We start from the raw sequence: 24,219 nt of genomic DNA, 5'->3' as shown, positions 1-24,219 counted from the left end.
CTGACAGCGGATGCTCCGCAACATCGGCTATCATGGCGGTGGAGGAGAGCAAAAACAGTTTTTGTGACGTTTTTGCCTCAACGACCTTCCGTAATGGTGCAAATGTGCAGCACCAAAATAGAGGCTCCAAGCCGACACACGAGCCGACCCTCGGTGTTCTTATCTAGTTAGAAGAAAGAACCCGAGTGGATACCGGCTTGACACGAACACTATAGAATCTTGTGAACGGATTAGGTGACGCCCAGCCTGCAGCTCTACAAATATCCGTTAGCGAGGAACCGCGAGCCAAGAGCCCAAGACGATGCCACACTGCGTGTAGAGTGAGCACATAAATTAAATGGACAAGGCACGTCTTGCTTTTGATATGCAAGGAGTGGTGAGTTTGGGCACGAAGCCGGGCCGGGGTCTCAGTGTTACGCTGGATGCAGCTGGCCCGAACTGAAGGCACGAATCATCGACCGAAAATGCATGAATATCCCCTATCCTCTTAACAGAAGCCAAAGCAAGGAGAGTTAAAGTCTTCATAGTAAGAAATTTAACACTCACACTATGCAGAGACTCAAATGGGGCTTCCTTGAGTGATTTCAGCACCAAGAACAGGTCCCAAGGAGGAATAGAGGGAGGACGCAAAGGATTCAGCCTTCAAGCGCCTCTGACAGGGTTCTTGCAGGTTTCAGCAAGTTAAATTTAAGACCTTTTTAAGACCTTTTAAGACCATTATGAGTCAAATTTAAGACCAACACGACACATTACTAGAAGCATTCAAATGATCTCAGAAATTCTTAAAACATTCTATTTTTATTGATTCAGCTATAGAAAAATATAAAATGAACGCAGTTTTAAAACAGATAATCAAAATACATGGAAATACATTATGCTTAACTCTATTAGACTGCGAGTGTTAGCACCGACAAATTTTACCCATAGCCCTTTAGGAAGAGACTTCTGACAATAGAAGCCCAAAAATGGCTCATAGTGAGCCATTAAAATACATTGAGTTAGAGGCAAAGAGCTGTGATTTTTCTTAATTAATAGTCAAAAAAATGCATTGATTTACAATATTTATACATCACACTAATATGTGTAAGTAGTATTTTTCTAAAATTCTATCAACAATGTTTTTTGACAAATAAAATCCACTAATATTAGATCAGTTAGTATGGTCAGCTGCTGGTTTGTGCCTAGTTTTACACTGCCTCATACAACTTTAAAGCTTTAAAATGCATCACACTCTGTAGTACATAAGCTTATAGGGGAGGTTTCCCAGACAGGGATAAGAGCTTTCCAAACTTGAAAACAATTTGCACTGACATATCTTAAAATACATCAAAATGCACACAAGTAATGGTTTTAGTGAGGCATGATTATTAAAACTAGTTATATGTCATAATTAAACTAAGGCCTAGTCCTGGTTTAAGCTAATCCCTGCCCGGGAAACCACCTCATAATGTTTAATGTACAACTGACTGTGTGCTGTGTATATATCTTGTGCCTGTTTATAAATATACAAAGAACAAAAGATCACTTTCAATTATTAATCCCTAAAAGCATTAATATATGCATTTTATTAATACAAGTTATTAATAAATTAATGTATTGCATTTAATTTAATACAGAATCACAGAGCAAAAAAACACTCCACCCATACGTTTTATGCATAAATATGCACTATATACCGCCATCAGGTTTAATAGCCTCTCTAATTACACAATAAGGGATGAATCTGCATTAAGAAAATGAAATTTACCATTAAAAGGCTGTTTGATATGTGTTGCTAACGTTATCCACTAAGACCATTTCTCAATCCGAAGGCTGTAGCCTCTGAAGGGTCGCATTTCTTATTTCAGAAATGGTCTTATTTCAGAATATTAACTTTGAAATTAACTTTAAAATATTGATTATTATTCTTAGTTAATCGTTAATTGTTGTAATATGCTTATGACTTGCGAATGTAATGCTCAGTTAACTTAAATAAACCTGGCGATGCCGTATGCAGCAGCCTGCCTATGCGAAAGGGCTCTGATTCTACCGCTGTTCATTTAACCGTAACTCCTGAAGCATTTGCGCAATCAAAAAGTTTGAATTGTTCCTAAAAGAAGACAATTGCACTTTTTTGAAATATATGGTTTATTACGGTACTTTCTTGCTTTCCGTCTGCCAATCGCTGCTGTTTGTGGAGAGCTGAAGGGAAAGCGCGTTAGGTTCAAGTGCATCGCAGCAAAGAGCAATATTAAAGTCTAAAATATAAAACTGTGTAACACTAAAGTTGACACGCTGTTGGTGGCTCGTGACTCGACGGCCCGACTGTTTAAGTTGATTTTCAATAAAGCAGCATTGATTTTTGTTCGCTTCTGTGTCCTCTATGTTTCAGAACCTGGCAAATGCTCAGGTAAGCCACGGGCTTATAAATTACCCCGAAAAAGATTTTTGCTTATACAGAACTAAGTTTAAGGATTGTTTCTCGCCAAACCCACAGTAAACAGTCAGATCACAACACCTGAAATATAGCTTATGGCACGATTTGCGTGGATTATGACAAAGTGCGGAACGTTTCTTTTTAGAGACCCACCATCATACACTTTCTGCCTCCGCCACTGATTAAGTTAGTTCTTCAGCGTTTTAAATTACTATTTAATTTTCTGTGGACAACGCTTTTTGGGAATGAAAAGAGGTAAGAAATTTAAGACTTGGGTAAATAAAATTTAAGACCTGGGATAAAAATCTGGGTGTTTTTAAGACTTTTTAAGGCCTTAAATTTAACATTCTGAATTTTAGACTTTTTAAGACCCCGCGGGAACCCTGCTCTGAGAAATCTAATGACCAGGTCGTGCTGACTCACTGTCCTACCGTTTACGGGTGAATGGTGAGCTGATATCGCAGCAATATCGACCCAATAGTGGATGGTGACAGCCTATTCTCCAAACGATGCTGGAGATACAAAAGCACCACACTAATCGGGCATTCTCGGGGGTACTCACGTTGGGAAGAACACCAGTCGACAAACAGGTTCCATTTAAGCGCGTAAGCCTGTCTCGTAGATGGCGCTCGCGCTGCAGCAATAGGTACCTCTTGCGGTAATTCACTCAAATCCTCCGAGCCCCGTCCAGAGACCACACATGGAGGTTCCAAAGGTCAGGGCGCAGGTGCCGTAATGTGCCCTCTTGTTGAGAAAGAAGGTCCTTCCTCAGGGGAATCTTCCAAGGAGGGGCTGTCGCGAGGAGAGAGAGTTCTGGAAACCAACTCCTGGTTGTCCAATATGGTGCCACCAACAGCACACTCTCCTCGTCCTCCCGGATCTTGCATAGGGTTTGCGCAATGAGGCTCACCGGAGGGAACGCATATTTGCGCATATTTCGCGGCCAGCTGTGTGCCAACGCATCCACGGCGAGCGAGTCGTCGGCTAGTGAATAGAACAGGCAACAATGGGCCGTCTCTGGGGAAGCAAACAGATCTATCTGCGCTTTGCCGAAACGTCTCCAAATCTGTTGAACCGCTATGGGGTGGAGTCGCCATTCGCCGGGATGCGCAGCCCGAGAGAGCGCATCCACCTCTATATTGAGCGTGCCCAGAATGTAAATGGCGGGAAGAGACCTCAAGTTCTTCTGACTCCAAGTGAGGAGGTGATGGGCGAGATGCGACAGGTGATGCGAGTGTAAACCGCCCTGGCGATTGATGTACGCAACGGTCGCAGTATTGTCTGTGCGAACTAATACGTCTTTGCCCCGTAACTTGTTGCTGAAACAGACGAGCGCAAGATATACAGCCCACATTTCTCGGCAATTTATGTGCCAATGCAGCTGGGGTGTCGTCCAGACCCCCGAAGCCGCAAGCCCATCGTACGTGGCCCCCCACACCGTGTCCAAAGCATCTGTGCATACTATTGCATGCCTGGAGACCTGTCTCAGAGGCACACCGGCTCAGAGAAACGCACGGTCTGACCACGGAGTGAAAGTGCGACGACATGCAGGTGTAATGATAACACGGTGAATGCCGCGCAGCCACGCTCTCCTCGGGACTCGGTCGTGAAGCCAATGCTGAAGCGGTCGCATATGAAGCAGCCCGAGCAGTGCCACAGCCGCAGCTGCTGCCATATGCCCCAGGAGCTTCTGAAATTGTTTCAGCGGGACCACGCTCTTGCTCTTGAATGTATTCAGGCAAGTCAAAATCGACTGTACACGCGCTTCTGTTAGACGAGCTGTTAAATCGACCGAGTCCAGTTCCATCCCGAGAAAAGAGATTCTCTGCATGGGGCAAAGTTGCTCTTTTCCCAGTTGACCCGAAGACCCAAACGAGCGAGGTGTTTTAGAGTTAAATCTCTGTGATCGCACAGCGTCTGACGTGTTTGAGCTATTATGAGCCAATCGTCTAGATACGCAAGAATGCGCACACCTTTCTCTCTCAGGGGTTTTAAAGCCCCCTCCACTACTTTGGTGAATACACGGGGTGACAGAGAGAGCCCGAATGGGAGGACTTTGTACTGGTATGCTCGCCCCTCTAACACAAATCGGAGAAACGGCCTGTGCCGGGGGAGAATCGATACGTGGAAGTACGCGTCCTTCAGGTCGATAGATGCGAACCAATCGTTTGGACGAATGCATGGAAATATGCGCTTGGGCGTCAGCATCTTGAACGGCATTCTGTGAAGTGCACGGTTCAGCGAACACAGGTCCAGGATCGGTCGCAAGCTGCCGCTCTTCTTGGGTACATTAAAGTAAGGGCTGTAAAACCCTGACCTCATCTCGGCTGGAGGGACCGGCTCATTCGCGTCCTTCGCCAGTAGGACAGTGATCATCGCATGGAGGATGTGCGCATCGGCAGCTCTCACCGCAGTGAAACGAATGCCGGAGAATTTGGGGGGAAGCCGGGCAAATTGGATTGCATAGCCGAGACGAATCGTGCATAAAAGCCAACGCGACGGGCTGGGAAGCTGTTCCCACGCCCCCAGACACCGTGCGAGAGGGACTAAAGGCACGATCGGTGTACCCGCGGCGGGCGCAGCGGAGGTGATTGCCGGTGTGTGCGTTTCGGCCGCACCGACAGCAGTGTTGTGTATGGTAACACTCACCTGAGTCCGCTGCTGGGTGGGTGAGAAGGAGAGGCTCTGCTGAAGATACCTCAAGCCACTCGATGCACCCTCTGGCGAAGGAGGAGGAAGACGATGGGTTATGAGCCCGTAATTGTCTCCTACCCCCTGAGAAGTTGGAGAGCGCGGTGGGGTTATGAGCCCGTGCGTCACTCTCGCACTCCTCTGATGAGTCGAAGAACGAGGGGGGGGGTTATGAGCCCGCTCGTGCCTCCGGCGCTCATCTGCAGACCTAGAGATGAAAGTGGAATTCGCTCTTTCTGTGATTGTGTGGGTGCCGACTGAAAAGTTGGTGGGAACAGAAAATTGAAACAAAGGATTCCCCAACCGGCCCTCCTCTGGTGGGGGGAGTGGTGCCTTCACCATCTCCCGAAGAGCGATCCCCTCCATCTCTAGGTCGCCCGTCTCAGGGCCGCTTCGACTTCCTTTTTCCACCCTTCGAAGCAGGCTGAGCGGGCGGGGCGGGCTGCTGACGACCGGTTCCTCGCTTCTTAGAAGAGCCCCGGGGAGGAACGGGGGCGACCGCCGCAGGACGCCCTCGGCGAGGAGCAGGCTGAGGTGCCGACGTGGACAGGGCAGGCGCAGGACGCTTCCGACGTGGCATGATCTAAGCGATGGCCTCAGTCTGCTTCTTGGCCACGGAGAATTGCTGGGCAAACTCCTCGACCGTCTTGCCAAACAGGCCGGCCTGGGAAACCGGAGCATTCAGGAGCCGGGTCTTATCAGCATCCTTCATGTCCGCCAGGCACAGCCAGAGATGTCGTTCCTGGACTACCAGGGTAGACATCGCACGACCGACGGCACGTGCGATGACCTTGGTCGCACGAAGCGCCAGATCAGTAGCCGCACGGAGCTCGGAGAACTTCGCCGAATCGTGACCTCCCGCGTGCAGGTCCCTCATAGCCTTAGCCTGGTGAACCTGCAGCAATGCCATGGCATGCAGGGCTGAAGCTGCCTCCCCACAGGCTTTGTAAGCAGCACCGGTCAGTGCGGAAGACTGCTTACAGGCCCGTGAGGGGAGAGTAGGCTGGTCCCGCCAGAAGGAAGCGACACCGGCCGGACACAACTGCATCGCGACCGTCCGCTCCACTGACAGGATACCAGTATACCCCCTGGCATCTCCACCCTCGAGAGAGGTGAGGGGTGAAGGCTGAAACGGCCGGTTCCGGGCGGAAAACAGGGTTTTCCATGACCGCGTCAGCTCCTCATGCACCTCGGGGAAGAAGGGCACCGGGGGGCAAGGACTGAGAAGCCCTGGCACCCCCGAATTACCAATCATCGAGGCGGGACGGTTCGGGTGTGGGAGGTTCAGTCCACTCCAAGCCGCCCGCCGCCCGAGCGAGCATGGCTGCCATGTCGGGATCGAATGAAGGACCCGCAACCCTACCCGAAGGCGGGAGCGGGTCTGGATCGACGTCCGAGGCTGACAACCCCCCCTCCGACGTTACGGTGGACATAGTCTCCGGTGGAGGCTCGACAGAGCGCGAGGACACCGTAGAACACGGGCCGCTCGTCTCCATCGGAACCTCCGCTGGCAACGGATGAGGGCGCTGGGAGCTACTGGACGAACCAGCAGACTGACCCAACACCGTTATATGGAGATCATCCTTCGCAAGCCTGGTAGCTGGACCCTTGGCAAATCCGCCATAGACATGCCCTCGCAGACGGAGCATGAACTATCACGAAACGCTGCCTCAGCATGCTGGAGCCCCAGACATGAGATGAACACCGCATCCAGCAATGGAGCACGGACAGAATTCCATCTTTAAAAAGACGAACCCGACCGTGACACGAATGAGTGACTGTCTTTAAAAAGACACAAAGCTCAGACGTGCTGCTCTTTTAGGGAAATCACTCTTTGTGCCAGCTGGTGAAACACACAGGGAGAGGCAACGCACTCACTCGAACTCAAATCCTAAACTGAAAGGGAAATATAGATTCCCGGCATTTAGAACGGACGACCTCAGACCTCACCGACAGCTTCAAGGCAATCATAACATTTTGATCCCTGGCACTGTTTACGAACGTTTCCACACACACGCTGCTTGAAAGTTAAGCACACCTGAAGTTTACGTCCAGATTTCTTCACCAAAACAGCTTACCATCTACTTGCCGAATTTCCGACATCCTTAGCACGCACTCCCTGAAGCCTAATGTGCAAACAGTAACGTAACTGTTGTTTAAAACGCATTTTCAGTTTTACGTCACCTAAGTTGTTTGGTCACGAGCAACTTTGCGACCGTTAGCGTTTACCACAGACGCGAAAACAACAAAATACGGACCGTGGATATGAATGACCTTGATTTTTTTACAAACACTACACTGAGCTCGCCCCGCACCACAGGTGACTTCCGCATTCTCACCGAGTTTACCGATATTTTGCTACTGATGTGTGAATGATGTGTTACTAGTAAAAAAGATGGTAGTCACTGTGTGTGTACAGCACATTTTTGTATTAACTGGTAAATTAATTCTGGTAAATTCATGGTAATTTACCGTAATTACTGTGTGAAAGAGGCTATTGAGAGACAACAGCCACACCTAACAACACAGAGGTGAAAGAAGAACAAGTCTGAATAAGTGCCTGAATGCCATTTACATACCTGTTTAGTTCTTTTTGGGTGATATTGGACATTTGTGGACACCTCATCAATGCTAAGAGATCCTCAGTGAAGTTCTTGAAATCAAATCTGTGACAGTAAAAAAAATGTATAAACTCTTTTTTCATGCACCTGTATGGCTCTGTTGTAGAGCACAGCTTTAGCCGCACAAAAGGTCATGGGTTCGAATCCAGGGAAGACACACTGATAAAAAGTCCCTTTGGATATACGCGTTTGCAAAAAGGCATACATGTAAATCTATTAGAGATCTATTTCTTTCCTAATCTAGGAGAATTAGAACACCTAAACTCAGAAATAGAGATGAAATAGAAAGTACATCATCAAAATGCTAGGTGAGCAATTTGCTGAAAAATAAAGCTAAATGTTGCATTGTTTGACAGCACAGATGTTCATGTTGGGTTCCCAATACCCTGATGTTGCTCATCTACCAGATTCTACTTCTACATTTTTATCAGATTGAGGCCACTATATAACTTCTCACATTGGATAAACCTTCTTCAGCCTCCCCCATATCCATGACCGTGTAAGGGTTTTGTCTCGTGTCTTGTTTTGTGTTTTGAACTTTTATTTTGGTATCCTGTTCTGTTTTGGCTTTTATTTTGATATCTTGTCTTGTCATACTTTACTTCCCACTTCCTGTGTATTTGTATAAAATCAGACCATGTCCCTGCAAAGTATTGTATGTCTCACAGCTGCATTACCAAGCGTTTATATTCTTGTATCCTGTTGCCTGTTCTGTTTATCTGTTCCTGTTTTTGACCCGTGCCTGTTTCTTTGGATTTTGCTTGTTTGCTGCCTGCCTTGACCTCTTGCCTGTATATGTGGGTTACTCTTTTGGATTGCTGTTTACTGGATTTGTTTGCCTGCCCTTCGGGGATTTTTACAATAAACCTATTTTGCATATGGATTCTACTCTCTCACGCTTTGTGTAAAGCAGCCCACGTTACAACACGTTACAGACCGACCATATTTCACTTTGACAATTAACATAAGTCTCATTTCACTGCATATAGCGTCATAATTTATTTGTTTATTCCTCATTCCCATGTCTCCCCTATCATTTTTCCTCTCTTCACCTTCTCCACTTGACTCTTTTTCTTTTCAACTGCCTACTGAGTAACCATGCTGAAATACCCTGATGCTAAACCCCTCAATGACTTCCACTCTGATGGTCTTACACATGTCATTGCCAGATGCTTTGAGAGACTCAAATTCTTTACAGTTTAACAACAAATGTTAGGTTTACTTTGTGGGATCATTTTGGATTTAGTGCTAAATATGATGACGGTGGTTAAAAGTAGTGGATAAAACCGCAACAGTTTGCAACCACTGTGCGACATGTGTTGCTTATGCTAATGGAAACACTTCCTATATGTTGGCTCATCTGCACTACTACTCGAAGCATTTAAGCAACCGTTAAGTGAGGACTCAGACAGGGCTAAAGCTATAACAAGAGCACTGTCTTTTTTTATAGTAAAAGATATGAAGCCTTATGTCGTGGTATAGGATGCAGGATTTAAGAATCTGATGAAAGTAGCTGCGTAGTACTCGAGCCAAAACAGGGATTCCTGCAGCACTTTGCAGTATGGGCAGCCGGCCAAAGCTGGGGAACCCTACCCCCTAGGTCGTCCAAAAAAAATCTGCTGCACAAATGGCCATCATGTGCATCTTGGAGAATAGCACGGATGCGCTTCACACCGCGAGTGGGAACGCGTGCCACATGACCGAAATGAGAGAAAGAAAGAGACGTGGTCCACAGTCGCTGAATGAAGGACAGGGGCGGATTGACCATCTGGCAATTCTGGCAAATGCCAGGGGGGCCGGGCCTTTTTTAATGTGGGCCGGTGAGATTTTTTCAACATATAGAGGTTACGCAGACGCAGTAGCAAACTAGTCACCTGGAGCACCGAGAGTTTTCGCAGTGGGCTGCATGGCAATGTGGGCTGGTTTGCTTTCATCCACGTAAGTTATAGAGTAATGACAATAACGATTACAACACTGTGTTTTTTATTTGGACCCACTTGTAAATCGCTGCTGTCATTGCTGCCTCCTTTCAAAACAAACAGTCGCTTAGTGCAGCAATCTAACAGCGCACATCAGTGTCAAAATGCTGACAAATCAAAATTAAAGTTTCTGTTCACAGAAGCAACAATAAACATCTCCCAGCCAATCGAATTACACGACGGAGCAAGAATTTTAAGTTTTAAGAAGTTGGGTACATGGTTATATATTTTATGCTGATGTATGGTATTATTAAAGTGTTAAAAAGAATAAATAACATTAAAGGGGACATTCCACAATTTTTAAGATATAAAATAAATCTTTGATGTCCCCAGAGTACATTATGTGAAGTTTTAGCTCAAAATACCATATAGGTAATTTATTGTGGCATGTTAAAAATAGGCACTTTATGGGTCTGAGCAAAAATGCACCGTTTTTGTGTGTATCCCTTTAAATTCAAACAAGCTGCTCAAGTGGGCGGAGTCTCAAGCACTCACGCTGTAGACAAGAGGGAGTTTTTATCACGAAAGAAGTTAGTAAGTTATGTTCAGCATTATATATTTGAACAAGTTTAAAAAGTCAATCATCTGTTTTATGCATACTAAATACATATTTATCAGCAGATGGGGAACATTGTGGAATAAAAATAAAGACTTTTAGGTATCATAGTGTTTTAAACAGGCACAATGATTTTCAGCATGTTACAATAAAATACACGTCCACAAACACTCAGAAGTTTACTTTTTGACTAAACCACACTAGCACATTAAAATGATCTGTAATAAAACAACACGTTTAATGCTTAAACTTTAGAGAAACAGATCAAATGACATGTTTAAGTTTATTGTGTACACATATTGAACACATTCGCGTTTCTGTCAGTCTCTCACTCTCTATATTGTAACTCCTCGTATTCTTTTGAAACTTCAGAGAAACATTAAACAACAAATTTATGCTTATTTTGTATGATAGTGAATACGCGTTGTTCTCTCACCCTGTCTCGTATAGTGCATTTATCCTTGTGTTCATTCATATAAACTTCAAAGAAACATATTAAACAACATACTTGAAAGCGAACCGTCTCGTTGCTCTCTCTCTCTCTCGTTCGTTCGCTCACTCGCTCTCTCTCACTCACTCGCTCTCTCTCTCTCTCGCTCTCTCACTCACTCGCTCTCTCTCTTGCACTAAGGTAAGGTTAATCCTTTAGAACGTTAATTCAACCTTTAGAAAGATTATTAAAACTACAAGTTATAAGATTGTAGGCTCCTGTTTGTGGGAATACAAACACGTCATGCTGTCAGTCATTCTTTCTCTCTAGCTGTGTCTGAAACCGCTCCCTATCCACTATATAGTGCACTATATCGGGTGTCGGCCATTTTGTAGTGGTGTCCGAAACCTGAGTGAACAACTTCATTCCCTACATTCATTCACTACTTTTTACCCACAATGCACTCTGATTTTGAGGGTACATTCGATGTACACTCGTTCACTCATATTTCCCATGATGCAACGGGAGACGAACACGTAACTTGAATCAGCTGAAGGATACTGACAGTAAACACCAAACATTTTCTTGTTGTCAGTTATTTTCTACTTTTTGAAAATAAACAAAAAAATTGCGTTATCTTTTATTTTAAATCTAATACACATTTTTATTAAACAATAAACAAACAGCAGTAAATAAATATTATAAGCAGTTGTTTTGTTCTCTTTATTATCAACTAATACAATAAACATGACAAATGTGAAAAACAGTAAGAAAGTAAACTACCATTTCACAGCACAATCAATAAAGCCACACAGGTGTTTTTGATGAATCTCTGCGACAGCTCTCTGACGCATGATATTTGCGTCAGTGTCCGAAATCGCTCACTCATTTTCATTTGCTTCATCCCCATATAGTGGACTCAACTGTCATTCCCCATATAGGGAATAGTGAATGAGTGAACGAGGGAACGGTTTCAGACACAGCTTCTGTCTATCGCACTCGTGAGGCCGTTCATGGTTGGATAGCGCATTTGAAGGGGCGGTATCATTATAATAAGATCCCCTACCTACGTCATGGAGGGAGCGAAATCCGAATGACCTTTATATTCAGATGCTTGCAGAGAGCCTTACCAAAACAAAGTTACAGGGTTGCTATTTTTCATGTTTTCTGGGTTGGTAGAAGCACTGGGGACCCGATCACAGCACTTAACTCTTTCCCCGCCATTGACGAGATATCTCGTCAATTAAGAGAAAACGCTTCCCCGCCAATGACGAGATTTTCCGTCTTTCCGCAATACCGCTATTATCCACCAGGTGGCGCCCTTCCGCAACTTTTTAAAACCGGAAGTATTTCCCTATGGCAAGCGGCTGCATGTCCGTGTCTGTTTTAAAGATCGCTCTGAAAGGGATCTCTATGAAAAGTCCATCATAAAAATGGAATTATCTCTGCTTTTTGCTCAAAATGTGGTGTTTTTGCAGAAACTTACCCATATTCAAAAGCTGATTACAAAAGAACCACTGAAGGTAGGAAGAAACGTTTTTTTTTGTGTGAAAGCAGAGGGTCTATTCTTTCATTTGGTATATTGTATGTTTATATATTTAAAGAAGAACATTTTCTGGAAGGCATTAAACTTTGGTGAAAATCATGAAAAACGCTGGCGCTGGCTGGCAACTTTTTTAAAAACGCTGGCGGTGAAAGAGTTAAACATGGAAAAAGTCTGATTTTCATGGAATGTCCTTTTTAACAATGTATACCGAATTAAACAAAAAAACATGACCACAGAGCCGTGATACAAACCGAACTGAGGAATTTGTGAAACGTTCCATCCCTAGTAGCAATTATCCACGTGTGAAACAGCTAAAGAACAGAGATGTATAAAGTACTAGCGACCCAGACTTGAGTAAAAGTACAAGTGCTCTATCAAAAAAGTGACTTGAGTAGAAGTTGAAGTGCTCTTTAAGCACAGCACTTAAAGGCGGAGTCCATGATGTTTGAAAGCCAGTGTTGATATTTGAAATCGCCTAAACAAACACGCCCCTACCCCAATAGAATCTGGACATTCCGTTGATAGACCCGCCCCACACATACGCAACCCGGCATTTGATTTGATTTGATTGGCTATAAGTGTGTTTTGGTAGTCGGCCCGTCTCCTTTTCCAAACCGTTTTTCAAACATCGTGGACTCCGCCTTTAAGTGGAAGTACTAAAGTATTAAACATGCTTTGTACTTAAGTATTGCAAGTAGTTTATTTTAAAATATACTACTCAAGTACTGAAAGTAAAAGTACAAGTATTGTGTAATGTAGTTATTAAAGAAAACAGTCAAAAGTTTGAATATGATATTGTTTATATTATTTCAAATGTTTAAGCTAAAGGACACTCACAATTCCTTTGGCTGTAGCAGGAGTACAAGGACATGAATGTTCAGATAATTCAGATTAATTTAACTGATATGGCGATAGAAAATTCAGAATTAATGAAATATTTGTCGATAAAATGGTAATAGGTAAAGGTACAAGGTGTTTCATTGAATTTAGGTTTCCTTCTTTCGCGCACACTCGCCCTTTCTTGCGCATTCTCTCTCTCTCTGTCTTTCTCGCGCACTTTGGTTCTCTCTTCGCTTCACATTTTTCCACAACCCCGGCTCATATTTGTGAGTGAGAGGGAGGGAGGGGTCGCACTTCACTATCTCCAATTGGTTCAGACCACCATGTGACCATGATTCGTAACATTTGAGAGTAACGAGTAACTATGCAGCACATAAAAAATGTATTGGAGTAAAAGTATTAAACTCAAAGAAAAAATGTACTGAAGTAAAAGTGGAAGTAGGAGAAAAAAATAATACTTCAGTAGAGTACAGATACTGTCTTTTAGTACTTAAGTACAGTAGTGAAGTAGTTCTACTTCGTTACTATACATCTCTGCTAAAGAAGAAGCAGTTTGGTCAACTATGTTCCTCACAGTGACACTGACAGCTTATATCTCTGCGATAACTTTTTGTAGCCTTCCCCTAAACCATAATGTTAAACAATCTTTGACAGAAATGAACAACCTGAGTTTGTGATCTAAGAAGAGAAGAAGACGCTGCTGTGCTCAGTGCTGCTCTTTGCTAAAAGGCATCGCTGAGGCACATCGTAATGTAGCGTCTGGTTACGCTACACCGCTACTTGCCGGAAAAACTATTTAACTACTCTTAAAGCTACACTGTTTTAACTCTTCCCCACAATTTACGAGTTATATGAGATCAGAAAGTCTAAATAATAAATCAAAGGGCAACTACATCACCACAGATTGTTTGGGAGCTTAAAAAAATCTTCTGCTCTCATTAAAAGCCAGCCAACTTCATCATATTCAGTTGTCAGACACTACTGGTACAAAAACTGGATCAGGTACATGGCTGCATGGATACTATCAAATATCAACAAACAAACTAAATCTAAACCTGACTGACTCTGTTAAAAATCTTATAATGGAGGTGTTTTTTGTTTTGTTTTTAGAGGCACAATGTTTCTAACACAAACATATAAATCAACATAAAAATAAGTCACTTGCGCAAAAGGTAGGTTCTGCCATGCTTATCTCAGTCACCCTGACCTAAGAAGATTCGTGGGGTGATCTGATGAGGAATTTGAAGGATCTGAAGAGTTTGGTATGGAGGAATGTCAACTGATCTCTTCAGGTGTTGACTTCAATGAAAATTTTGAAATTTTTCACTAAAATATTGAAAGGATTAACATTGCAAATTTTTGTTACAGGCAAAGGTGCCAATAATTCTGAGCATGACTGTGTCTTGTAAAAAACATGTATTTACTACAGTAAAAGTATAGCAACCATGTTTTTGGCTGATTGCAATTTGTATAACCATATTTTTATTAGAAATTTCATGATTAAACTGGTTCCTGTAATGAGACGATGGTAAATTTGAGGTTACAGTGGTTTTACTACAAATACAACAGTAAAATACAAACTCACATATATTTAGCATGAAATTAAATGTTAAAAATAAGCTCTGAAGTGGAAAAATAAGCTTTGAACTGCACATTGCTCCTCTGCCCCGGCAAGCAGACACTGCTGTGAGCGAGCGATGACGTGACAAAGACACATGTATATCATACAAAGTTGCTTTTATTGCTGCCAGGTTAGTTCCAAGTTCACATTTTTGTGTAATCAGACAAAGATAATAAAGTATATTTGGGGTGGTGTCCGTGTGCAGGGCTCAGAGGTCAGATTTTAGCCTGAATCTTGATGATTGGAAATGTTTTGTTCTCCAGTAATGATTTATCATGTCTGCAATTTTCAGTTTCAAATCTTTTAATTTCACTTATCATTTAAAAGTAGATATTCCAAGCATTATGTAGACCCGGTCTATTCAAATCTTACCCTACCGTGTCTATATATACATATATACATATACATATATATATATATATATATATATATATATATTAATTTCTCCCTAGGGTTTTTTGTCCTTCTAGGATTTTTTCCCATTGGGTTTTCTCCTAGGGGGTTTTTTAGTCCCAGGGAGAGTCAGCCAACTTTGGCTAAACTTTACTGTATACGTGACATTATTAATACGCTCGCTTACACGGTTTATCCTTAGCCGCTTTATTCTACTTCTTATACTATGTATTGATTTTCAGTGTTCTCCTCTACATCTACTCATGTAAAGCTGCTTTGCAACAATTAACAATTGTGAAAAGCGCTATATAAATAAAATTGAATTAAATTGAATTGAATAAGTTTGATTAGGGTTGGAGCTAAAGTCTGCAGTGCTCCGGCCCTCCAGGGTAAGATTTGGGGAACCCTGTGCTAAGTTATAGTTAATTTAGTGACGCGTTTCAGAATAGACTTGTATCATGTTGGTTTACTTTATATTGCCAAAAGCACAACATTTTGTTTATATTGCACCAAAAATAATCGACAGCGTATTTTGAGTCTCTCTTGCACTGATAAGCAAAAAACGTGTCCGCGTACTACGATGACCGCAAGCGCTATGAGTGGTCTGCTAGAACCCCTTCCGTCATTTAAAAAAACCTGCGTCCACTTATCCTCCAGTGTTCCCCCTACCAAGTCAAGTACATTTTTATTTGATTTTCTTTATAGCGCCAGATTACAATTTGTTATTTTATTAAACAAACAAAATAACCCTTGGCCTTGAGTATTATGTTATTAATCTTATTTCCACAATGGAATGTCTTTTCTGTCTGTGTTTGCACGTTTACAATTATCCCAATGAGTGCGCACGAGCGCACACACACACAAACACTTGCGTCACTTACAGATGACCACAAGCGGACAGAGAGCGCACGGCGGGAAATATGTCGCATCAAACTGAGGAAAACCAGACAAAATGATCTGCGTTTTTTAAACACTCACAGGGAACTGGAGATGGCAACACTCGCTCTACTGCGAGTAGCAGCCGGAGTAGTTCTCCTGCTCGAAGTGCTGCCCCTGACAAGCATCAAATGTCCAGTCCATCACCGGATGACAAGTTTTGACACAGCTTGGCAGTCTGAGGGGAAATACTCCCCTTGGCTGTACAAAAACAATCTTGGTAAATACTTACATAAATAAATGTGACAGCAGGGTTATGACATGACCTGTAATTTCATTAACAAGTTTATATTAATGAATCACATCCCGCTCACTATTTACATATTTGTGTTTAAAATGTTTTAGTCAGGACATTGTAAATCTGCTAAAATAAATAAGACAAAGGATATTTAATACGCTCTGTGTTATATGTCCTTCTGCGCACGTAATTACGTTCAGAACAGTGTGCGTTCACAGCAGTGCTGCATCTGACATGATTACTCTTTCCAATAAATGCATCATAGAAAAAAAGATCTTACTTTTGCGTTTCTTTTTCTTACTTGACTGAGGCTTGATATCTTTCGGGCCTTGCAGGTGTTTTTTATGATGGCAAAAATGTCAAGCTCTGGCCTGCCATCTCCGTTTCTGACTCAAACTGTTCCCGTTCAGGCGTAATTCTATGTTAATATGTTCAGTTTAATTCAGTACATTATTTTATTTTTACATTTAATTAATTAAACTGAAAAGTAACTCGTATTACTTTTTTAAAAAGTAACTCAAATATTAATGTGTACATTTATAGAGTAATGCGTTACTTTACTCGTTACTTCAGAAAAGTAATATTATTACGTAATGTGCGTTACTTGTAATGCGTTACCCCCAACACTGTTTATAGAGTCTCCCTGCCAGTCCTACAGAAAGGACAAACTTGACAAACATATATGGCATCCGAGCATCACAGAACAGTCTGTCAGTGCCAGTCAAGTTTGATAGCAGGTAATTTTATTTTATTATGATTCAATGAATAATATGTTTGATTCTTTATTTCAAATTATGTATTTAATTTCAGGCAACACTGTCCTTGCATCATTTGAGCCCACAGTTGTCCTGGAACATGAAGCTGTGGTGGGGGCGTTCAAGTGCTTGTACTGGCTAATAAAGCATGAAATAGCCCACCACACCAACTATCCAGCCTTGCTGCAACTAGCTAATCTTTTGGGCTCTACCTCTTTAACAAGCTTAATGTAAGCTTCTTTTGTAAATGTTTACCATATTTCTAATTTGTCTTAGGTGATCCCTATATTGACAAGTAATGGAAAGTTTCTTGCATAAAATAAGTTAAAGAATTCCTACTGCAATTTTCTGTCTTTTCAATTTTTTTAGATTGGCAAAAGCACTAACTACAGATCTCACAGAATAATTGATGAAATGCTTAAAATTCTAGCAACTGTAATTGAAAAGCCAATATTGAGGGATATTTCTCAGTCACGAGCCATAGGCTTGGAGATTGATGAGATCACAGATGTAACTTTTTTTCTGTCATTGACTAGCAAGTAAAGGACACACGGTGGCTCTCCCAACATGAAGCACTAAAAAACCTCCTTAGGAACATAACTGCCGTACTGGGTGCCTTGGCTGACGAAGTAGAGACCCGCAAATGTCCTACTGCTAAGGGACTTTATTCATTCCTTGCCACCTATCGCTTCATTGCCGCCCTTAATCTGCAAGCTGATGTGCTCCCTCACCTGGCACGCCTCTCTAAGCTCTTTCAAAAGGAGGATGTCTTGTTCCTGGCAATCAAAGACCAGGTAACTAAATAACTCCGCTCAACTGCTATGTTTTATCTTGTTTTTTTTATTTTGTTTATATAGAGTACCACAATAAATCTAGTCAATATGCTTATTTTTTCTAGGTACCCGTCACCCTGGCCTTAATAAAGGGCATGAAAGATTCTGGTGGTCATCAACCTGGCTCACACCTGACCCAAAATTTGGAAGACCCTTCAGGACTGGGTGCATTCTGCATGAACTCTGCTGAACATGAAAGAGGGAGAAGAGGGGGTGATGCAGGAGACAGACAGCAGTACTGGCAAAGATTTCAATCACAGGTATGATTATGTGGCTTTTGTCTGACTTTATTGATCTAAATTAAATATAGCTGTTGCACAGTTTTAATTATACTAATAGTTTACTGACATTTTTCATGTGTTTGATTAGGTGATGGATCCATATTTGGATGGCCTCATTGCCCATCTCGAGAGACGTTTCTGTGAGGTTGGAGTTGTGGCTGCATTTGGAATATTTGGTGTCAGGCAGAGAAACACACAGAAGATCCCAGTGCGGATAACAGAAAGTTTATTTAAATTATAATGAAGTAAACTGACAGTAGCACCTCTGGGTGCAAAGGCCACCCCGAGGCAGATGGCAGGAAGCGGGGAGCACTCACACACACTGGGGAGAGGTAAACCACACACGTCCGGGCTCCGGCCACACTGAACGGACGGTGGGAGAGAGTATAGTACAATAATAATAATAATAACACAGGTGACACAGCGAGGAGATCTGCAGCTAGCCCTGCAAACAGGCACCCAAGGCAGACGAGGAGGGGAGATCCTGCGGCGGGCAGAGCGAGAGAGAGCGTTAGAGCTGATTAAAGGTGCTGGACAGCTCCCGAGGCAGTGGTGTGGTATTATAAATAAATAAATTATATATATATATATATAAAATGTATGAAAGAAATACATATATATATAAATACAAATATACATGAACAACAAACAATAAACTAGATACACTAACACTGAAACAAAGACAAGAGGATGCAAGGGAGCGGGGAAAAAGAGATGAGACACGGGAAAAACTTGGTCTAATATGACAATAATAAAACCAAGTTTTCCCACACAAAACATTGTACTGTCAGAACCCTGCCATATTTAACTAGATATAAATATCAAACAAGACTCCGGCAGAATCCTGACAGTACCCCCCCTCAAGGGACGCAACCTGGCGGCCACTCAAGGGGAGACATGAGTCAAGACCGACTGAACACTAGACAAAACCCACAAAAACATCACAAAGACCAACAAGGAAAGACAAGACAGAATCACCAGTGGATTGGGGTGGGACAACAAAAACAACAAACAAGGGAGGGGGGGGCGGGGGAACAAAACAGTTCACAGGGGGAGGAAGGATGGGACTGGGTGAAGAGCGAGCCTTCTGACCCTGGGGAGTCGCTGAGGGTTGGTTGCGTGGAGTCCGGGCTGGCCTAAAGGGTTCTTAGAGGGGGAAACAGCTTGGGGCAGGATGGGAAAACAAGGTCAGAACTTGAAGGCTGAGGGGAAACAGGAACTGTGACAGGGGGTGCAGCGGGCGGCTGCGGAGTGACTGAGGCTGGATAGACCCGGGCTTAGGCTGCACCGGCAGAGACTGAGGCTGCGGCGTATCAGAGGCCTGAGAGGTGGCAGCTGGCTGAAGAGCTGAGGAACCCTTCTTCCTTTTTTTCTTCTTAGTGCGTGGTGCAGTGAGAGCGATGGCAGGAGGCGGTGTGGTGGGCATGACAGGCTCGGTAGAGGACCCTACGGATGCAGATTTCCACAATATTCTTCGCTCTCGTTTACCCCGAAGGCTGGCAGGCTGGGCAGAGCTCACGGGACTCGATGTGGTGAGCACTGTGTTCTCCTGGGTCATCACCCCGACAACGCGGCCCTCTGGGATAGATAACAGATGACCGGCTGACAGACAAGGAGGTGGCGTACCGGTCCGGCCCTGTTGTTGTTGTTCGAGGCGATCCACCATCTCCCAGTAGGGAAGACGCACCAAATCCCTCCGCTTATGCTGAGGTGGGGGGTCATTCAGACCAGCGATGAGGTATGAGTTTGCTAACTCTTCTGGAAACAATCCCCTCTTCCTCTCCACCAGTGGTGTCAAAAGTATTCATATTCATTACTCAAGTAGAAGTATAGATACTATGGTTTAAAAAGACTTTTGTAGAAGTTGAAGTATCAACTCATGCTTTTTACTCAAGTAAAAGTGAAAAAGTACTGGTTTCAAAACTACTTAAAGTATAAAAGTAAAAGTAATGTAAGGAAAAAATGTCGTTACGGAAAAAAGCCTAGGCCGCACCACAGGGGCCTTTTGTGCACTACCCTATCTCCTCTAAAACATGTTTCTAAAGGCCATAATAACTATAGTGTTATATTAAAAATGTTAAAGGGGTCATATTATAGGGCTAAAAAGCACATTAATGTGTGTATTTGGTGTAATCCAATGTGTTCGTGTGGTTTATGGTAAAAAAATCATTATTTTCCACATACCATAAATTTTTTTAGCACCTCTAAGTCCCGCCCATCTGAAACAGGTTGTTTGGTACAAAGCTCATCGTTGTGAAAAAAACGCGGTGTCAACGGGTGTGAACTGATTGGCCAGCTATCCAAGTGCGTTGTGATTGGCCGAATACCTCAATAACGTAATCGGAAATATGACGCTCCTTGCCAAGTTTTGGAAGATGAGCTCCCAAAACAATAGTGAAAGACACGAGATACTATCGTATTTACTACTACCTTATCAACACGAGCCTGAATCTGGCCCAGAAAACACGGATGGCTAAGCTAATCTTTCAACTTTACCAGCGCGATGTGAGCAGAACGTAACAGATGGTAAGGTAAGGATACTAAAACATAAACCATGTTTGCATTTGTGAACGTAGAAACAACTAATCTAAGCACTAATCTGCACTTCTCAAATCTCGCGTTTGGATCATCATTAGGAAATGCATTAAAACACTCTGCACCAAACTCGTCTTTGAATCGTCAGTGAAGAAATTTATTAAATATGAAAACATCGGCTACTTACAGGATGTCAATGTAGTTGCAAAATTACAACTGCTCCACTTTTTAGACGAAGCCTTTGTGTACATCCAGCGGTTGTACTCCGCGATGTTTAGAAAGTAATCCTCCTTAAACTGTGCAGCACACAATCGAACATTTCGGCTGTACTGTTCTGAAACAGTGTTGTAAATAAAACCTAACCACTGGTTTCTTAATGTTGGAATGCCAACCAAAGTAGTTTTGCAACGAAACACAGCGTCTGCTCGACATGGCGGAAACAACAATACTACAGCGTGATTGAAAGTTACACCCTCTATCTTTGCGTTTATGAGGGCGGTGTTATGAAAATGTTCAAACCAGTATGACGTCTAACTGCATGGGCGTGTTAAACGAGCCGTTTTAGGTGGGCGTGGATGAGGCTTCACGTTTAAAAAGAATATCTCTTTGGATTTGAAACTTTAATTTTTGCAACTTTACAGATCTTTTATGTGCACAGACATCATTTAACACTCTAAAAACAAAGGAAAACATGCAATCTGACAATTTGACCCCTTTAATGTAAAAAAATTTGGGATGCACTAGGGCCAGGGGTAGGCAACATCAGTCCTGGAGTGCCGATGTCCTGCAGATTTTAGCTCCAACCCTTATAAAACCTTGGCTACCTGTAGTTTCAGGTGACTTTATAAACCTTTATTAGTTTGTTCAGGTCTGCTTGATTAGTACATCGGCACTCCATGTTGCCTACCCCTGCACTAGGCTATCTGTTTCAACCACATACGGTATATGCCCATTAAAAATGAACGCATTTTAATACAATGCAAACAAATACATTAAAGCAGTGGTTCTCAAACTGGGGGCCGCGAGATGGTGCCAGGGGCCCCAGTTTTATAATAGTTTATGAAATACATTACTTTATTATAAATTCTGTGTAATTAAACCTCAGAAAAATAAGGCTACTAAACAAAAGCCATACATTGTATAATTTAATATGTTTTGTTTAATTCAAATTGTAAGTTTTAGAATGTTTGTCATACATTTTCTTTGGGGGGTCGTGAAGGAATCCACTGTACACAAGGGAGGCGAAAAAAAAGGTTTGATAACCACTGCATTAAAGAACCATATATGTGTACTACTGAGCATTAACATGTGTTCCATAGAGATGAAGATATGATGACTAGTTGCCTATAAATATTGTAATGGTGCAAAAAGTCAAACTTCAGAGCCGCTGGTGGCCAAACTTTTACAGTGGTGCCCACTTTAGTTAAAAAACAACAAAATCACACACAACTATAGTATGTGTGAGAATAGAAATATGCTATTGTTATCATTTATAATTGTATTTTGACAGCAACACAAACTACAATTATACAAATATGCTATTATATATTATAGCCTATATTCCTGTATCTGTACTTGTGTAGCTAATGGACTTTAGTATACTTTACTTTAGTCAGTATAAATCCAAGCAATTTTGGAGAGTTACTAAATGTCTTTCTTGTAAGTAAATTCAAAAAGTCAGGTTTAAGGAAACAGCTGATGTCTATTAACAAAAGCAAAAGTTGGTATGTACGGTTATGTGTTTTGATTGATTTAACACTCAAGCATTCAGATAAGTAGGTTTTGTTAATGCAAATAAAATTTAGGGTAGTTATTAGCATATACAAAACAACAATGTTTTTAGCATAGATATCTTTGCCATGCTTCAAAACGCAACGCAGCACAATGTCATTTAAGTTGAACAACTGAAGTTACATGATATAAATTGGTATTGTTACACTATTTAAATCACACAGATGAGTTGGTGTCAGCAGCCAGCTATATATTTACACAGGCTTGTGAATGTGAACTGACCTGAAAGTGATGCGCGAGTTTTATTTCGTACTTTTCCATTTGAAGACAGAATGCCGCGTTCTGTTACTGTACTAACGGATGGCGGATGATATCAAAGCATCGCGAGAGCAAACTGCTCCACATGCTTTTTTAATCGCTCTCACGGTTCTTTTATGTTTCTCTGTGCAGCAGCATCGAACAAACTTTTGATCATCTGCAGTCAGCTGGGGGGCTGGGATTGCGTACAAACCAATAGGGAGTCGGAATGGTGTATGTTTATACTTCTCATCCAACCACAATCACATTCATCTGGATGATGCAATTTATCAAGATAGGTTTTTTTTAACGATGGCAAGCCGGAATGTAAAAAAAAGAAAACAAGCCGAAATAATAGAAGTAACGAGGCGATTTTTAAAATGTAAGGAGTAGAAAGTACAGATAATTGCATGAAAATGTAAGGAGTAGAAGTAAAAAGTCGTCTGAAAAATAATTACTCCAGTAAAGTATAGATACCCAAAATATCTACTTAAGTAAGGTTACGAAGTATTTGTACTTCGTTACTTGACACCTCTGCTCTCCACATACCTGGCATAATCCTTAAGGGAAAGCCCTCCTTGAGATGGAAAAGGGCCCTCGCCAGCCTGAGTCTGAGCAAAGAGTGAACTACACCACCCCGAGTCAGAATCAACCTTTGCGGGATCCATTTTTGGCAAGTTCATTCTGTCAGGCAGAGAAACACACAGAAGATCCCAGTGCGGATAACAGAAAGTTTATTTAAATTATAATGAAGTAAACTGACAGTAGAACGTCTGGGCGCAAAGGCCACTCCGAGGCAGATGGCAGGAGGCGGGGAGCACTCACACACACTGGGGAGAGGTAAACCACACACGTCCGGGCTCCAGCCACACTGAACGGACAGTGGGAGAGAGTATAGTACAATTATAATAACACAGGTGACACAGCTAGGAGATCCGCAGCTAACCTGGCAAACAGGCACCCAAGGCAGACGAGGAGGGGAGATCCTGCGGCGGGCAGAGAGAGAGAGAGCGTTAGAGCTGATGAAAGGTGCTGGACAGCTCCCGAGGCGAAGGACCGCCCTGCTGGAAAGCGGCAGAGCCGCGGTGAATCTCGGCTACTGCAGATGGAAATAGGCAGTCTTTAAAGCAGGCAGATGGAGATAGCAGTCTTTAAAGCAGGCAGCGGTGTCAGATACAAGACTCTGAATATAATTACTGGGCAGCAGAGAGCACAGACAAACGGGGGTAAATAAGCAGAAAAACTGACTAGAACTATGCGTTAAACACGATAGGACAGGACAAGAAACTAGCAACGCTAGTAGCTGGCGAGAACATACACAGACGAACTTGCCCCGAGACACTGAACACACAGGGGATAAATACAGAACCGATTGGCCATCAAATGAGCTGCAGCTGTGAGTGACGCAGGTGAAGGAGATAACATAATTACACCCGTGAGAGAGCCGCGCACGTGAATCTGTGAACTAAACACAAAACAACAAGGAAAAAACAAGGCACTGACAAGACAAGATAAATCCA

The 24,219-nt window shown here is 42.7% G+C and overlaps 2 protein-coding genes across 5 annotated transcripts in view; one reads left to right on the top strand and one right to left on the bottom strand.

Annotated features, from left to right (window-relative positions):
- LOC135775928 (alpha-2,8-sialyltransferase 8F-like) overlaps positions 1 to 24,219 on the top strand; it is a 1,056,838-nt gene that overhangs the window by 214,525 nt on the left and 818,094 nt on the right. The gene's annotated exons all lie outside the window — the stretch shown is intronic.
- LOC135775923 (alpha-2,8-sialyltransferase 8F-like) overlaps positions 1 to 24,219 on the bottom strand; it is a 97,229-nt gene that overhangs the window by 33,752 nt on the left and 39,258 nt on the right. The window contains exons 1-2 of one of the 2 annotated variants that reach the window (XM_065286497.2): positions 23,249 to 23,934; positions 7,687 to 7,773 (exon numbers count right to left, since the gene is read on the bottom strand). In XM_065286497.2, the coding sequence (XP_065142569.1) occupies positions 7,687 to 7,773; positions 23,249 to 23,382 (221 nt within the window). In that variant the 5' untranslated portion in view covers positions 23,383 to 23,934. Of the gene's footprint in view, positions 1 to 7,686; positions 7,774 to 23,248; positions 23,935 to 24,219 lie in introns of those variants that run through there. The other variant, XM_065286496.2, reaches the window with a different exon arrangement.

This window comes from Paramisgurnus dabryanus, chromosome 21 (assembly GCF_030506205.2).
Source record: "Paramisgurnus dabryanus chromosome 21, PD_genome_1.1, whole genome shotgun sequence".
In the NCBI taxonomy this organism is placed as follows: Eukaryota; Metazoa; Chordata; class Actinopteri; order Cypriniformes; family Cobitidae; genus Paramisgurnus; species Paramisgurnus dabryanus.
The sequence above is the reverse complement of the archived record's forward strand: the minus strand, read 5'-3'. Positions and strand labels throughout refer to the sequence as shown.